At 41.7% G+C, this 17,936-nt stretch overlaps 2 protein-coding genes across 2 annotated transcripts; one reads left to right on the top strand and one right to left on the bottom strand.

The window, feature by feature from the left end:
- The first annotated feature begins 5,234 nt into the window (after positions 1–5,234).
- On the top strand, positions 5,235–8,004 carry dlx3b (distal-less homeobox 3b). Its single transcript, XM_049563188.1, has 3 exons — positions 5,235–5,839; positions 6,597–6,781; positions 7,074–8,004. Exons 1-3 carry the CDS (start codon positions 5,497–5,499, stop codon positions 7,386–7,388), a joined length of 843 nt encoding a protein of 280 aa, XP_049419145.1. The 5' UTR covers positions 5,235–5,496; the 3' UTR covers positions 7,389–8,004.
- A 5,979-nt stretch (positions 8,005–13,983) lies between these two features.
- dlx4b (distal-less homeobox 4b) lies at positions 13,984–17,690 on the bottom strand. Its single transcript, XM_049563189.1, has 3 exons — positions 17,022–17,690; positions 16,038–16,231; positions 13,984–14,582 (listed from the first exon to the last, which is right to left on the bottom strand). The coding sequence occupies exons 1-3, from the start codon at positions 17,341–17,343 to the stop codon at positions 14,328–14,330; spliced, it is 771 nt and encodes a 256-aa protein (XP_049419146.1). The 5' UTR covers positions 17,344–17,690; the 3' UTR covers positions 13,984–14,327.
- Positions 17,691–17,936: the final 246 nt, after the last annotated feature.

Below are 17,936 nucleotides of genomic sequence, written 5' to 3'. Positions count from 1 at the left end.
TAGTGGCCTCAGTGTCAGACACCAACACACAGAGGCATCTTTCACAGTGGTATGATACGCACTGGACATGTCAGTTTTTACGCAGCAGGCACCAACCCAACTCGTCAAATACCACTGTTTTGTCAGTGGGCATTGGTGTCACATATGATCGCACAGAGTCACCTTTTTTGTAATGCTGCTGGCAACTACGGTATTACAAAGAGTGAGAAAGTCCGTAAAGGGTGGGCAGGAGGGGAACTGGATGTGTCCAACAAACTCCAGACTTTCACCCAGGAGCCTGCTGTACATTTCCCATGTGAAATGTAACCCAAACCATGATTTTTTCTTTTCTAAACCTCACATACATACTTTTGTTGCCTCAACCTAAGGGAATAAACCTTAAAACAAAGTGTTTTACCAAAGTGTTTTTATTATAATCCATTTCTGCTAATATACCCCCCTAAATTCCACAGAGCTTTCTATACCATTTGTAGTTCTATATATATCAGTGCAACTTGCATATCTGTTGTGCTTTCAGAAACACTTAAGCACAAAATAACAGAGTGTACAATATTTGGCTTAAGGCATTCATAACACTGCGTACAGTCTGAGGGAGACTCAATACAATCTGGAATGCTGAAGTTGGCATCTCAAAATTGTTAAAACAAAAGAAGAGCTGCAAGAAGAGATACGGTGAGAGGTACATCTTGTACTTGAGGTGATAACCACAGCCACTAGCATTCTATCAGGGTCCTGAGAAAAGCACTACACTGGTATGCCTCTGATTCTCCCTCATACATCATGTCTGAGGGTCACTACCATTAGAGTTGTTGCTCTTTTTGGCCTAAAGGGGCTCCCTTAATCACACTGATGACGCTCAGGAAGATTTAAGAAGTTGAAAATGGGAAGAAAATGGCTTCCTCCGAGGGAGAATGGCTTCATTTGTAATGTACAGTACAAAAGGTACCAGGGTTTTTTTTTCTTTATACCTCGACAGCGATTAGACCAAACCCTAGTTAGCCAGTAATTGCCGTGGTTTCTCTGGGCAAGGTCTGAGCTTTTGTCCCGTGTTGGAACCGAGCCAGCTGTTCCACTTTTACACAGTGCATTAGAAAAGCACAAAACATGCCCCTGAATGCTGTCTCATGTTACCGTGTTGTGAGGGTTTGATTGGTGGACTCACAGAGAAGTGTGGAGAGTTCATTTGACCGTGTGCAGGATCGATTTTCACCCAAAGATAAATTACATCATCCTCTGACAGAAGAAAGGATTTGAGCCAAGGATGTCCGTTTGTACGCACATTTTTACTTCACACAGGATCAGCTACATCAGACTATAAACCACTGTGTCTATGGGTTTATCCATACAGGGTGCATCTGGGGAGACTCTTCACTGTCTGGTGTCTGGGATGACATTTATGGATCAAAGACAAACACCAAGTTTGCAGATTAGGGGTCTGGTCTCTGCAATTTCATGCTTTTTGCGGGTGTAATCTGACGGCAAACAACCTTAAGTGTAATTCATAGTAATTTCCTAAACTCTTGAGGGTTTATCTGTAGACACGAGAATGCAATCCTTCTTTTGTATCAATACGCAGACTATAAAATGCCAAATAAAGCACAACTAGTGAATCAATATCACATGCAGAACAGTGTCTTGAAGGACTTCACAGGTCCACATCAGTTGTTCCTGACCCAACCTAAAGCCACTCCCAACTTTGGAAAACCTAAATAAACCTCCAATCAAAGTCCAATATTTAATCTTTACACCTGTCAAACCCTGAGATGAGCCTGGGCTTGGTACCAGTACATTTCTATTTTGCTTAAAAACATGCACAGACATAAAAACTAAACTATAAGTATACACACACAAAGCCTCCAAGAGTATGCCAAGCCAGTTTTTTTTCCAATGTGAGACACATGCACCACCTACTGGATGTTTTGTGTCACTACAATATTGTGACCTTTTCTCAAGAAAACACCAACTTAGTGTTACTGGCAGGACTGTTACTTGGTGTCAGCTCTTCTGGTTATCTATAAGCAGTTTCTCCACACTGTGGCCTCTGCAAACCCTATCAGGAAGTTCAAATGCAGAAGAGAGGGGTTTGTGTATCCTCCTGTGCCTCTATTTCCTCATTTATCTAGCCTTATTACATTATGATGTTGCGCTGCTGTTTTGCAGTAGTTTAAAGTGTGAGAATTGAGGTTTTAAAGCTTGATGAAACCACATTTGTGTCTCCAAAAACATTAACAAGTTGAGACATGCACCATCTCTCTCAGACAGGCTTAAATATGACGTAAGGTCTGCAGGCAATTGGCAAAAATATTTAGCCTATTGGAAAATCAGGAATCAACATGTTCAACTGCTATTTGTGCCAGTTGGGTTCAACAAGCACAATTCTTTGCGATTTGTCGTCCCCTAAAGGCAAGAGAGGGAAGTTAAGGCGTCAAGTGATTCAACATTTACAACAGAGGTACAATATATCTTCCCATTTTTATTTTGAGGTTCAGATTGTGTGTTTTATGCTCTTGAGTTTCCATTTGCATCCTTAGTTGGTGGAAACATATTTATCAATTAATCTGAGCAAATAGAGTGAATCTACGGGCTCTCACTTTTTTTTTGTGAGTATAAAATGTGTCATCTTGTGCTTTTTCTTTATTTAAACATTGTTTCTTTTTGTTGATTTATATACAGATGCAAATATTGGCATTATAGGTGGCTATAGCTCCAGTCTGAGGCGGATTCTTTTTTTAATCGTATTTAATTTTGTTGGATTTGGGTGAACACAAGAAACCTCAGTGTTATCCTGGACTCAGATATAAATTTCCGCAGCCACATCAAATCCGTAACATCATCTGCCTACTACCATTTAAAAAGCATTGCTAGAGTCAGAGGAGTAATGTCAAAGCAAGACCTTGAAAGGCTCACCCATGCCTTTATTTCCAGTAGATTAGATTACTGCAATGGTCTGTTTGTAGGACGTTCAAAACAAGCTGTTCAGCAGCTTCAGCTTATTCAGAATGCTGCTGCTGCTAGGGTCCTGACAAACACTAGGAAATATGACCACATTACTCAAGTTCTAAAATCCTTACACTGGTTACCTGTCACTCAAGGAATTGATTTCAAAATCCTGCTGCTGGTGTGTAAATCGCTTTTGTATGTCTGACATGCTTGTGACATATGAACCTTTGAGGACCCTGAGGACATTTGGGGCTGGCCTACTGACCGTCCCAAGAGTCATAACAAAACATGGTGTAGCAGCATTTTGTTATCATGGATGTAAATCAAGTAGTAATTAATTTTACCTTTTTTTTTTTATTTCTTTTTACTCTTCTCTGTATGCTTTATTATGTTTTATATTTTACTGCTCTGTAAAGCACTTTGAATTGCCCTTGTGTATGAAATGTGCTTTACAAATTAAGCTGCCTTGCCTTGCCTTGAACTGACCCTTTAAAACAGGGGTGTCAAACATGCGGCCTGGGGGCCAGAACCAGCCCGCCAACGGATCCAATCCGGCCCTCTAAATGACTTTGCACACCAAATGTTGGCGCACATGTGAAGGCTGAGAGGTTTCACGAGAGATTTAAAAAACAATGAATATTTTCTGTGGCCGTACTTCAAGATATTGAACATTGTGCAAAACATTTTCAACCAGCAGCTTCAGTAGAAAATTATCTGTATCAGATTTCTATTTTTAAACAATATTAGTGGAACCCTGCTGCTGAGGCACTGATGAAACTTCAGATTGTAAATGGTTTGTAAGGCAGCGGATTACTTAACCTGCTTCTTCAATAGGAAGGTTATGAAAAAAAGTCACATGTAATGAAAGTGAGCAGTAGACTGACTGAATTTGGAAAAACTGAGACATTAGCCCCTTTTCCACCAACATTTCCAGGAAGTTTTATTACCAGGAATTGATTTACCCGGGTAAAAGAATTCCTGCTAATCTGTGTGGTTTGCTTTCCCACTTTTTCAAAATCCCAGGTAATTGATAAAAGTTCCTGCGGTGGAAAAGGGGCTAAACTCCTCAATTTACCCATCATGTTTCTTAGGATATCGTGGGCTGTTCATCATTTGTTTTGTAAGTGGATGGACGTTTGTAGAATGATGTTCTTTACACTAGAAAAGGGGAAAGTTTGAAAGGGTTATTATGCAGTGATTTTACTGGTCTGGCCTACTTGACATCAAATTTGGCTGCATGTGGCCCCTGAACTAAAATGAGTTTGACACCTCTGTTTTAAAACTTCACACCAGCGCTACAGAAACTCACCACAAGAGGGCGGTAGATTATCGGAAATGAGGCGCTGCAGAGGAAATGCATGTTATGTCGGAAGTGTAATTTAAAAACTTGAGATTGCGCTTATCAAAAAAATGTTAATTTTAGAAAGTGAAATATTGGTAGTAGTCGGCAAAAGCGTTTTTACACCTTCAGTTGTGTGAGAAGCTGCGTTTGTCTATTTTGGAGGCAGAAAATGAAATTTACCTTTGTGAGTGAATACAGCAGGGGGCGCTGTGCACCGTGCTTTCAGCTCACTGCCAATGAGCTGCAGAAAAGTGAACAGTTTCCTTGTTTTAATCATTAGTCGAATGATATTTTCCTTTTATTTAAACAAAATGTCCCTCAAAACAAATCAGACTGAGACCAATATCTGCGCATCGTTTTACACTCAATATTGCGTGCATGTGAAGACATAGCGTCATTTTCTGACAGTGTTACCATTTGCATTTTCACACACTCATCACGGACAGTGTGGAGGAATTCACCCGCAGGCACATGAGTTGAACGAGTCTTCTACCTATCTGCTCCATCTCTTTCACCTTAAAGTTCACTGTCCGGCAACTGCTTTGAATGACAATAGGAGTCAGTGGGAGGCTGGCTGGCAGCCATTCAATAGGCTGAATAAAGTGTGATCTCCAGGCACTGTTAAGAAAACATTGCATAAAAACATTAAGCAGACGGTCTGGCTGCAGGATTAGGCTTTAGAAAGGGCTCTGGGCTGCTATTGTGTTCCCTTGGTGCCAGCCTGTATATGATGCAGTTGTTGGGGAAAAGAAATTGGACCTTTAGGTAGTTGTGTTTTTCACAGACGGTCCCTGAAGGCCTACAGAGCTGCATGTTAACCCCGTGGACAGGTAAATGCAAATCTAAAGACAGAAAAAAACAGGGCACTGAGGTATGCGTGCATAGGCGCTCTTTGGCTGAAGGCTGGGTTTCACCACGACTTCGCCTGGAGCGCAAGAGGAGGAGGAGGAGGGGGGGGACAGAGAAACATTGGAGCCAATGGGAAGCCCAGCCCAGCTCTCTATAACTGTGTCACAGGGGCTGAGCAATGCCACAACCAAGTTACTGCAGCTGGGAGACTTTCAGTGGACTATAAGTTCTCCAAAGCCTTTCAAAGAGCGCGCACACACCAATTCTTTATTGCGATTTTTTTTTTGCTTTACGCACTCCACAACAAAAAGAATCCACAAGTGGACTTCTTTTATTTTCTTTTATTCTGGAGGGCCGCTTTCACCATGAGCGCCGGACAGACGTATGAGAAGAAGATTGCGAGTATTTTGACCGATCTACCAGGATCTATGAGTTGCCACCCGAACTCCAAGGACTCTCCTACTCTCCCCGAGTCGTCGGTGACGGACATGGGCTACTACAGCGGGCAGACGGGCCCGAGTCATCACGAATATTATCAGAGTCAAGCGTACGGACAGCCCATGAACTCTTACCACCATCAGTTTAATCTGAACGGAATGGGAGCGACTGGAGCGTACCCGACCAAATCTGAATACCCCTACACAAATAGCTACAGACAGTTCGGACATTACAACAGAGATCACCTGCAGGCCTCGCCTCCCAGCTCAGGTAAATGTTGAGATTATTATCGGCTGTTTTAATAAAGCGCTTTGTTCTCTTCTAGTATGCGTAATAATGCCATCTGCGCGTAAAGGTCAGGGCATTTGTTCGCGCTGAAATGGTCTCTGCCTGCTTATGGAATAACACCAGCTTTACATTTTATTTATTTGTATTTTGTGTATTATCTTTTTAAATTTGCCTTTAGGTTTTAAGAAAAAAATCTAGTAGACACGAGAGACAGAGTGCTGACTCAATTCAAATCACATGCTTTCCTTATGTTCCATGTCCCTATAAATTTTACCTCGCCTGTACATTTGATTTATTATTTGCACGTAAAAAAAAAGCCTAACATTTGCTCAGTGGTTGGCTGGTGTTAATGTCGTGTTTTAACAGCCTGCCTGGGACTGAGCCAGCCATTAACAGCTGGTCGTAAAACAATGATGGTTTGATTAAAGCTAATAATATTCACTCCATCAATTTTAACATGCTAGCACTGGCTTGCCAAATTGGAAAGTTGACAAAGTAAAATTATCCCGTTTTATTTAGTTTCTTTTGATTTTTTTTGTTGGTGACTCTTTGAAGTTGTTTGAGTTTTCACTCTGAAGCAAGTTTGCCACATTAGTATGACAACATATGTGAATAAAAATTGCTTATATGTTTTGACGCAGGCAAACTATCATTCATCTACATTTTTACACTTTATTCTGTCTTAAAGTTTTGCTTTAATGGTCTTTTTAATAAAACATATTTTTGTTGTATTTTTTAGTCAAAGAAGAGCCAGAGCCTGAGGTCCGCATGGTGAATGGGAAACCGAAAAAGATCCGCAAGCCGAGGACGATCTACTCCAGCTACCAGCTCGCTGCTCTGCAGAGGCGCTTCCAGAAGGCGCAGTACCTCGCCCTGCCCGAGAGAGCAGAGCTGGCAGCGCAGCTCGGCCTCACTCAGACACAGGTAAGCTGCCAGACCCGGTGTAACACCTCATATTTTCTGATTCGTCAATATTTGTAGAGGCATGTGAGTCGGGGGATTCCAAACACGGCTGAGAATTTGCTCTGTAATTATCCATTCATGCGTAATTACGCACAACAGACTGGATTTTTGTGTCTCTCGGTTTAAAACACTGTTTCAAATGCTCTGTTTTCTCTCAGTAAAATTCTGCAAAGCTGTTGTTTACATGCAGGGTAATATTTATTTACAACAAAAAATAATGGCGCAATTAATGTTCACCCTTTTGTTCTCCCAGGTCAAGATCTGGTTCCAGAACCGGAGATCCAAGTTCAAGAAACTGTACAAAAACGGCGAGGTTCCCCTGGAGCACAGTCCCAACGCCAGCGACTCCATGGCCTGCAACTCCCCGCCCTCCCCCGCAGTGTGGGAGAACAGCACCCCTCAGAACACCCCGATCAGCAGACCTCAGGTCCCGCAGCCGACGCACAGCTCGTCGCCGCCATACCTGGAGGATTATAACAACCACTGGTACCAGCAGGGATCACACCTACAGCACCCGGGCACCGTGCACCACCCAGTCCCGCAGCAAAGCGTGGGAGCTGTTTATTAACAATGACTCAAGAAGCAGATTTCCTGCTCTCCTCAAACGAGGCCTCTCCACAATGACTCTGCAGAGCAAAGGTTGACTGGACCCGGGAGCAGGCCTGAAGTGAAACATTTTTGCTTTATTTTTGGATGATCGAGAAATGTTTCAGAACTGGGGTTTCCATTTTCAAAGCACATAAGGGATTTCTGATCACTTGTGGCAGCATATTTAACGGACATCTGGCGTGGTTTTTTAAATTATTTATCGCTTCTGTTATATTTCTGTCACTCATGTTGTAAATGAATATGCAAAGTCTCTTTTTTAAAACAATTAGCCTAACCACAACCAGAATATTTACAAAACTGTGCAGTTGATCCATGCTGCATTCCAATCGTGCATGTGGGTTTGTTGAGAGCGCGTCAAAAAAAAAAATTAAAAAAAAAAAAAAGAACTCAGGTCATATTTATATGGATTTGTACAAAACGTCGAAGGCTGTAAATATGTGTTTATATGCAGAACCACTATGATGATGATATTTGTTTGAACGACTGCACTGTGGTGCTTCCAAAAACCATTCTCATATTCATGTAATTAGTCCACTTGTTGCCTTCTTGTCAATTGAATAAAGTTGTTAATTGCATGTTGTGTGTGTAGCCCCTTTATAAACAGGCAAGCCGCCATTTTTGTGTAGATGCAGTAGAGATAATAATCAAACAGTGCAGGAAGTGCGTCTTAAAGCAAAGATAAAGTGTATTAATGTGGTAAAGTAAGTGTGCATTGTTATGAATAAGTAGCTGAACGTTTGTCTGAATTAAATAAATTAGATCCCTCACTTTGAATCACTTTAATCAGGATTATTAATAATTCTGCGTATTCACAAAACACTTACAGACTTACAAACATTTCTAATGGATATTTAAATATAATCCACACATCTTCAGGTCCAAATAACTGCTCACTTGAAGGAATAACAATCTTGTGCCATGTCACGCTCAACATGCATGGGTGTATTACCGAACAGGGCCTTCCAGGTTCAGGGACCCAACGGTACAAGAGGCACCTAAGCCAATGTGTCTGCATGAAGTCGCTGTTAGTAACTTTACGTCTTGTCATAGGGCTTAGTCATCATGTCAGTAACGGAGCCCCAAAAGTCCTAACAAAAAAAAAGACAGAAAAACTAAAGGAATAGCCTAAAAATTCACGTTGAAAACGTCTCAAGAAAGAAACCATTCGAGTGTTTCTATCCCCTCAGTTTATCTGCAGGACTTTAGATGCGTTGAGTACTCTAAGGAGAAACAACAGCATGCTGTACCTGTCCTGGGGGGTAGGGGGGCCTTTAACGTGCCCAGGGGCCCATTGTGTCATAATCCGCCAGTGATTATATGCACCCGTTAATCCATTCTTTAATTTGAATTTGATCCAGAAATCTATCTGGGGAGCAAAATGTTATATACAAAAGTAAAGCGTCTTAATTTGGGTATGTTTTGTTGACCTCATTATCTAATCATCACAGATGTTATATCCCAAAAAGTAGTATTTATAGTATAAACTGTAGTGGTCAGAGCATAGAGAGCTGACTGTGAGCTGCGTGCAAAGCGCTGCAGTAGGAGGCGACACACAAGCAGACATGTTGGAGTCTTTCGGTTTTATTACTATTCTGCTGCCAGATAACAACAGAGAATTCACTATGTTGTTGCGCACGCACACGGAGAGAAGGAGGGGTGGGGTGGCGGTTGTGCGATGGTGAAGCAAGTCTGTTGCCGAGGGCGCTCTCCCGCACGCGCACGCGCACAGCAGGATGGATGGAAATGCTGCCAGATATTGAAGGTTTAAGAAAACACAGTTACCTTTTTTTATTATTATTATTTCTTTGAGCGTTTCACTGCATTCTGTTGCGTTTGGCACATAAGGAGCTCTGGTGAAAAATGATCCGCTGATGCGCAGGTTTTGACTTGAGGTCAGAGGTCATGTGATGACGCAGATTTTATACAAATATTTACGAGAATGTTCCAAAACAGGAGGTGGAACATGCACACTTCTTTCTTTTACATCTAATTTAGACGGCAGCTCTTCCCAGGTGACGAACAGCCTGATGGGAGCGACTGTGAAACCTGGGGACTACTGTGATATTAATTAGCTGAGAGTTGTTATGACAGCCACCACCATCATGACTGATTAGACAGCAACAATGACACAGTCACAAAAACAACAGCTAATAAATCACAACTAATATGTAATGACAGTGGAGTGTAACCTCAGTTTTGCCACATGGAGCATGTATTATTAAATATGCTTCACAAACAATCGCATGATGGAGAAACCTCCTAATGGCGATCTTATCCACATGGACCACCAAGGCGCCATTACACACAGAGAGAAAATGTACCCAGGGCGTTTTATGGGCTAACCTTTGCTGCAGCTTTTAGTAAGTACAATGGTATGTGCTTGGACTGGAGGTGTTAGTGTATTAAACTTTACTGCAACACTGTGTCATTACATTAAATGTCAGAGCACTGCAGCTTTAAATGCAGATTTAAAAATGATTCACAGTGTGCTTAAATTAGATTTTGGGGGGTTTTCTTGCATCAAAAACATGATTACACACACATATGTTGGAATAAGGTGTATTACTTTACTCATCAAATAATTATTCTTGATTCTGGAGAGAGATTTGTTGACATTAATAATAATCAAGTATTGTTATTACATTCTTTTGGTTGGCTTACATGTATAATTATACATATATATAACTAAATTATATATGATACAAAATATATTTACTGGATTAAAAATTTCTTTGGGTGATTTTTTTTTTTTTTTACTTTGATCGGTTGGAGCCTGCCTGCTGCTTTATTTTATTATTAATTTATATATGGGCAATGTATGGAAATGTTGACTAAGCCAATACAGCTTTTAGGAATGTTAATGGGAACATTATACAGTCCACATTTAATTGACATTAACTAATATTTTCAAAATATTTCATTTTAGATTATACAGTTGAACTTAAAATATTTCCACAAAATGTATGTCACTGATAGTTTGAAAGTGTTACTTAACTGTAATTTATGATTCCAATGATGTGAGATTTATTTTGAAAGGACCTTTGTACCAAAATCAAAACTATATATTTTCTTTTTCTCTCTCTTATTTGTTTAATTTTACTTCTTTTTTTTTTTGGATTACATTATTTAAGTACATTTCTTCGGTTCCACCGCAAACTTCACAAAAATCCCAGTCCCCTAATATCCCCCCTTCCCTTTATTCCCCTGAACTCAACACCAGTTGTCTACAGCATCACTCATCATCTCAGTGCACTGTGCTGATTTGACAAAAGCAGCATGAGCACTATTGCCTTTTAATATCAATGAAATCTCATCAAGAGTACATGTGACCTCCCCTCGGTGGCTCCCCTCAGTGTGTGTGGCCTTCGGCTGCGGTTGTCAGGGGAAACATTTGCGCCGAAGACAAACGTGTGTTCACTACAGGCTGCACTTGTGTGTGTGGGCTTGTCAGATGTGTCCATATATGTCATCTCTAAACATTAACGACTGGATGTAGCCATCGAGGTGGTGTTGCTGGGGGTGAACTGTTGAACTTGAATGTGATCCTGCATGGCACAACATCACAGCACCCTAAATAGAGCTGGTACCCGGGCCCGTGTGAGCTCCCCCCCCCTCCACACTGAAAACAGTCAACAGGGTGGTGTCGGCACTTGTCTCTGGGGTGCAGCGATATGGGTTGAGATGGAGGTCGGGAGCTGAAATGCATCCACGGAAAGACTTACAGCAGCTGTCCAATACTTAGTCCGGGCCCGGGCCGAGCCTCGGCTGCATTAGGATCACTCACTCTCTCCATTTTGCTGTAAACTGGGATGAAATGAAGGGAGAAAGGCATCCTTGACAGCTGTGGACTTGTGAACCCTGGCTGACCTCAGGGCCAGGGCCCCGGACTGTGCTGATGCTTCACAGCCAGTCATCACATCCAGATATAACCATCCCCACGGTGAGGCCTCGGTGCTGCTCAGGCATGAGCTCACCTTGACCTACAAACTAAAAACGTTGCCTCCAGACATTAGTCTCACAAAAACAGACCCTAAAAACTGTAAATGCTGAAAAAAAGTGTGTTTTTCACAAATTTGTGTGTGCCTGCCTGGCCTGTTTCAATCCAGTGTGACTCCACTCTCACTGTGTGCTTGTATTCCATCTTTTAACCCCCCCCCACCTTGTGTGTGTGTGTGTGTGCGTGCATCATGCCCAAAACTAAGTCAACCCTTCCTTGAGATGAAACCAAATCATGCATTCACCCTCTCTAACCGGGAAGCTGCTCACAATTACCCAAGATGTCAGATCATTCAAGTTAATAACAATAATCACCCCAGAGACCTGCTTTGCCATTCGCCCATTCAAAGCAACTGGGATTTAATTACAAGCTATTTCCCTTCTTATTGCTATCCTGGAATTAAAACCCATCAGACACCTCGGTATCTGATAACTGCGACCGTCCGCAGCGTCGATACAGTCAGATTTGCCTTTATCATTACCCTTCAACCCATCTCGCAGCCCTGCGTCCCCTCCTCTTTGCTTGTCTGTTACACGAGGAGCCTTTTCACTTTCCCCTTCAATCTGCCTGCATGATAATTGGCCCCCCGTTTGAAAGGTCCTACTCTGTCTGTCCAACTCCACAAGCCATTATTCTAATCTGGAGATGTGAAATTGCCTATAATTTTCCCTGATGCCCCGTCACTTGCCTCTTCTTCCCCGGGCCTGCATGTTTAACAAGGCGCATAATGATGCAGGAATGAGGAAAAAGGGCACGAGGGGTGTATATATATAAAGAAGGAGATGTTAATGTAACACAATGCTTGTCGTTATGTGAGAAAATCAGCTTGGAGGAGTGAAAACACAGGGCTCTGATGTGGCTTTTGTTCTTCAGGGGCTCACCACTGCAGGCTTTAGACCTCCTGAACAAGACTAAAGGTAAGACAGGACCGTATGTAGCCTGTGTGACTGCTGACACAGTGGTCATAGCAGCTTGCATGTTAGATGTGGCTATGTTCATTCTGAATGCAAGAAGATGTGTGAGTATCCAGAGTGGCTTTGCTGTAATGAAACAGTGTGTTCTTCATGTGAAAAAAAACAGCTGTGCCACACCCTCAGTGAAAAATGTGCACAATTATAGTTACGAATTATTTTATTGGCATTTACTTGACCTGGTTAAATCTAGTTTTTGAATTACGAAGCTCTCTGCTGAAGCATGAGGTGTGAGCACCCTCACAGACTGGATGCCATGCCCCTTTAAAATGACATCACACATGAAGAGCAACACCTGAAATAAAAATATACTGTACTTTAATAGATTCCCAGAATTATTAGTAATATTAGGAGAAAATATCTCCCTTAAAACAGCATATAGGATTATTTTTCTAATCCCTGTGTGGGTGACATCAGACAGATTGTACCTAATGTTTGCCAGACAGAGTGATAAATGAAAAAAGACAAAAAGAAGTCGCTGGGTGTTTCTTTAAGGCACTATTCGGCTTCATTAATCAGACTCAGCCTCTAATGTAATCAAGGGCATCAGAGCAGATTTGGCCAGTGTGTCTGCAAAGATATAAATAGCTAATTCTCCGTGTTTAAACAGTGGAAGCGCCAGAATGTGCAAATCAGTGCAAACGACTGTAAATCAGGCGCAAGTTTATTAGAGGGATGGCGTGGCCATTTGTCATCTTATTATGACAACGGCGAGTTTTGTGTTTGAGCTCACTCGAGGCGAGGGTGAAGGGGGGGATCTTTAAAATGCTGGTTCGCATGTGCTTTCTGCTCTCCTCACGGCATGTGGTGAAAAGAGTTGGGCCCTCTTCAAAAGTAAACGAAAAGTCCTTCTTTCCGTGTGAATATTTTATATAGAAAAATGTCTCCTAGATATTTAAAATTTGTTGAAATATCACTCTGCTTTGTTGCAATCATAACTTTCAAATTTTAAGAGACAATTTAAAAGACACGAGTTGTCATAGCCTATTTGTACGTGCGCAAAAGTTACATCGCACACAAACACCGTGCGTAAAGGTGGCACCCTACACCCCCTTTGTTTTACCACGCTGGGAGATATTTTTTCATTAATTTATGGGCGGTCTGTTAGCTTTAAATTTGAAGTAATAATCCCAAAACATGAAAGCTACATTTAGGATATAAGCAACCAATATTTTTTCCTCTCATCAGGAATCAATCCGCAGGTGTTTTGACAAAACCTGACTGGCGAAATTAGAGCAGATCTGCAGGTTGTTGATGGACACGAGACAGTTGATGTCTCAGCTATGAATTATTTGTGCTGAGCTGTGAGTTATTAGCACAACTCTGAACATCAGAGTAAGCCAGACTCGAGATACTGTATTTTATCCACACATCAGGGACGCCTTTTCTTCGCGGGTCAACTAGACTTGCGTAAGCAGTCAGCGGCTCTTGTACGGTCTGATAAAGAAAATCACACGCTCATCTATTTGACTTTCAAAATATCTGACAGTGAAAACATTTGTCTGATAAAGCAGCAACCAAACAAACACAAGATATCCATCAAAATAATGTCAATCCAACAGCTATTTATTTGCAAAATGCTCAGAATGTGTTGGACCATGCAGCTGAAACTCGAACAGACAAAATATGTTGTTAAATGCCTTTAATCCAGTCTCTTGTCAAACTGCACACACTGAGTCCACGTTTCAGTGAGCTGAGGCCGTGCGCCAGAAGTTGCAGTGACATTATGACAAATCTAAAAAAAAATATATATATATTTTTGATGCCTGGTTGAAATTTGCTGTGAAAATTGAAAACGCACACAAAATACAAAGAATCTGAACACCATCTATTAAACGCACATTTCAGTTCTGAGAGGAGGCCTCGGGAGCAAGTTCAGTGTGAAGTGCGCTTCAGAAAGGCCGAGCGCCCCCCCAAAAAAACAGTCCACTCACATCATCTGAGGCCTGGGCACCGCGTCCTGATGAGGATGGTGGTTTGGATACCAGTGACCAAAACTGTTCATGTAATTGTTTGGGTGCATTTGGGCTCCTTTGTTCGCCATGGAAACCTCCCAAAGTTGGGGCAAGCCGGGCGAGCAGGGGGAGATGGAGCTAGTGCTGTGGAGATGTTCTCCCTCTGATCCGCTGCCATGCTTCATGATCTTTTTATACTTGGAGCGTTTATTCTGAAACCATATTTTCACCTAAAAAAAGGGAGAAATTACACATAATTGTCACTGCGGTTAACAATCAGCAGAAATATAAAAGGAAATTATGTCTCAAAATGATTTTATAAGCATATTTCCCACAATTAAACTTAATACTCTTCTCAGAATTGGCTTGAAGTGAATATTGTGCGCAATTAAACACCCATAACTCTCATCTTCTTTGTGTTGTTTCTGCAAATCCCAGGCCTACTACTACTATTGTTAGCAACTCAGCCTCATGGATGAGTGGCACTTTGTAATGCATTAAAACTGAGCTCTCTTATTGTTCGCTGCTTTATGAGTCCAATGGTGCATGAGTGTGACAGCAACAAGCCGAGACTGTGCGTGTTGTGAAATAAAAACACAACGCTGCGGTAGGTCACTCGCACTTTCTGCTGACTCCCAAAAATAAGATGGCTATTTTTACACCAGAACAATGGCGCGAAGAGTCATAAATGGCATCAAAAAGCCCCCAAATGAAACACTCCATAAACATCAGATCAACAACAGCACCAAAGGCAGCTGAGAAGTGGGAGATAATCGCTGCAGATTGAGGGATTAAGACAAATGTGCAGGAGGCAGCTCAGATGACAGAGTCCATTCATTTATGTATCTCTTATTTTGAGACTTCAAACAACAGTCAAACAATTTAGTGGCGTAGTAAGGTGTCATCTAAGATCTCTTTTTTGTTCTAGCTGAGAATGATAAGTTGACAGCGACACGTGCACCTGTTTGTTTCCAAAATATGTTTACACACGCGCGTGGAATCATTCCAATGGTGCTTTTCCAAATAATTCAGAAACTGCGCGCAAATACGCATTAAAATACATTTAATTAAAGCCTATATAAGATGTTTTTAATTTCATAATAAACAATTGCAAAACACTTTTAAAAAGCTGACAACCTCTAATTCTGCAGGCCTGTAATGACTGATTTTTCCTTTTATTTCTTTTAATAATTTTGTAACTGCGGTTTTGCTCCATTCAGAGAGCACTTCAGGGACCAGGCCTGACAAAGGAAAATACAGCCACGAAATTAAGCACAGTAAATAAGGCATGCATTAAAGGCTCGAGTTACAAATCACAACAATTTGGTTTCTCATTTGATCTCCTGATGCGCCCTGATCCTTAATAATACAGCAAATAAGAGGGTTGCTTTCCAAGCCTTCAAACGCAACATCCACTTTCTCCTGGTGATATTTTAATTCACTCTGCTCTAAGTTTAAATTAAATTTAAAAAATATTATTCCTGTAATGCAATTTAATAAAATGCTAAATGCTAAATATAGCAGACCTTGTGCTATTGGCTTAATAATATTAGAATTATTAAGCGCAGCCTCATTAATTACCTTCATTAAATATATTCTAATATTGTGTATATATCTTCGATCCCACACACTACATTTTTCCTGATGCATTCATGGGCTTCTGGCTGCATGAGATAAAGGCCCACCTGAGTCTGGGTGAGTCCCAGTTTGGCCGCCAGGTCGGCGCGCTCCGGTAAGGCCAGGTACTGGGTCTGCTGGAAGCGCTGGTGCAGAGCCTGCAGCTGCAGGCTGGAGTAGATGGTCCGAGGTTTTCGGATTTTCTTCCCTTTGCCATTTAGACGGATGTCCCTGCTCTCAATCTGCGTGGATTTCTCTCGATCTTGCAGATTGAAAGAGAATAAAGTGGGATTAAATGAGAGTTTTGATGTATATATTGTATTATTGCATGCTCTGGGTCAAGACAAAAATAAGTCACATTTGAGCAGACTTTTCCTGATTTTCTAGGAAAACGAAATCTACCATGTCAAACAGCAGCAGAGCTCTGATTGAGTACAAACAAGAAACACATAGTCCCTCACAGGCCGCGCTCTGCATGCCATAAACACAACTCTTCCAGGGCCTGGACGCCAAAAAACATAACTTATTTTTTAAATTACTATCATATTAGAGCTAATAAAAATCCCATGTCCATAAATGGTCTGATTCTGGTTTTATTACATGACAAAGACATGAGAGGACTGCTGCTGTTTTCTGGAATCGTTTTGTCAATGTGCGCTAACAATGAGGGTAAAACACGAGTTCCTGAGGTAGGCCCGCGATACACGGGCTATAATTGGACTTACCCGCAGAAAATTATGGTCAATAAAATTAATGGCACCATCTGCCTTCATTATATAACATGAGTGGTAAAGAGGGAGCATCCCTGAGAGGCGCTGGTGTGAATGCTAGGCCTTGTTTGGACAACAGTGAGCCTGCTGACATCCACCTTAAACATTCAGTATAAGACATTACATGTGAAGGAAACCATTTTTATTTTGTTTATTTGCTTAACTTGTAAGTGGAGGATTTTTTTCTCAAAAGGAAAAATGGCGCCTTGTGCGTAATTGCGCATAATGCCAAATCAGAATTTCATACTGATGCAACAGTTTAGCTCGATATTTCTCACATACCTGTGTGCTCTAATCTGCTGTGAGCCAGGCTGCTGCTGTTGCTGTGATTGCTGTGCTGGTAGGGCATGTAAGCAGACGGGGGATGAGTGTTCACCGCGCCGGGGTAGGCGTAGCCCAAAGAGCGGCCGTAGGAAGCGCTGCCAGGAAAAGGACTTTCATGCTGGGAATGCCCAGCAGCGTGCAAGCCATGGACGGGGTAAATGTGGGAGAGTCCGGGGGAGTGCTGCTGGTGCGCCGGATGTCCGTGGCCAAACTCTAGGAAGGCCGATTTGGAGGGATCTGAGGCATTCAGACTGTCAGGCATGAAACCCATAGACATCATTAGCTAATACGCGAGTCCATAAACCCGTCGCTCTGAGGAGGCTTTCATGAGTTGTGTCGGGCAGCGAGGAAAACCTGGAGCAAATCCACACTTAAGTCCAAAGCTTTGCTGGTGAAAAAAAGCTCCCCGCAGTAATAAGTTAGAGCGTGCATGTTCACAAGTGTTTAGGAGGCAAAAAAATAAATCGAATAAAAGCGAAAGGGATCCTTCTTTACATCATTGGAGGAGCTGACATGGTTCTTCAAACACCTCCTGCCTGCAGAGCCTCCAACATACTGCCTTCCATCTGCGAGCCCTCTGATTGGTCTTCAGCAGCCAGCTGTCACTGGAGCTCCACCATTAACTTCATTAACATATGATAGAGGATGCAGCTCTGCAGCGAGCAGGAACCTCCTTCTGTAGATTATTAAAATATTTGATCATATGTGGACATTTTAAGTCGTTTAAAATGCGTTAAATCGCAAATTAATATTAGCTTTTTTTTGCTGAAAACATACCTGCGCCAGGAGATTAAATACCTTATGGAAATAATGATAAGATTTATTCAAAATTTTCAGCATGAAAAAATATTTATTATTAAGACAATTTAGTTG

Source organism: Epinephelus fuscoguttatus, linkage group LG20 (genome assembly GCF_011397635.1).
Source record: "Epinephelus fuscoguttatus linkage group LG20, E.fuscoguttatus.final_Chr_v1".
NCBI lineage: Eukaryota > Metazoa > Chordata > Actinopteri > Perciformes > Serranidae > Epinephelus > Epinephelus fuscoguttatus.
Note: the sequence above shows the minus strand (reverse complement) of the source record. Positions and strands in the feature narration are given on the sequence as shown.

Coding starts and splice junctions, on each gene's coding strand:
- dlx3b (XM_049563188.1), top strand. CDS start 5,497: ATGAGCGCCGGACAGACGTATGAGAAGAAGATTGCGAGTATTTTGACC. Junction 5,840..6,596: donor GGCCTCGCCTCCCAGCTCAG/GTAAATGTTGAG, acceptor TGTATTTTTTAG/TCAAAGAAGAGCCAGAGCCT. Junction 6,782..7,073: donor TCGGCCTCACTCAGACACAG/GTAAGCTGCCAG, acceptor TTGTTCTCCCAG/GTCAAGATCTGGTTCCAGAA.
- dlx4b (XM_049563189.1), bottom strand. CDS start 17,343: ATGATGTCTATGGGTTTCATGCCTGACAGTCTGAATGCCTCAGATCCC. Junction 16,232..17,021: donor CAGCAGATTAGAGCACACAG/GTATGTGAGAAA, acceptor TCAATCTGCAAG/ATCGAGAGAAATCCACGCAG. Junction 14,583..16,037: donor TGGGACTCACCCAGACTCAG/GTGGGCCTTTAT, acceptor CCCTTTTTTTAG/GTGAAAATATGGTTTCAGAA.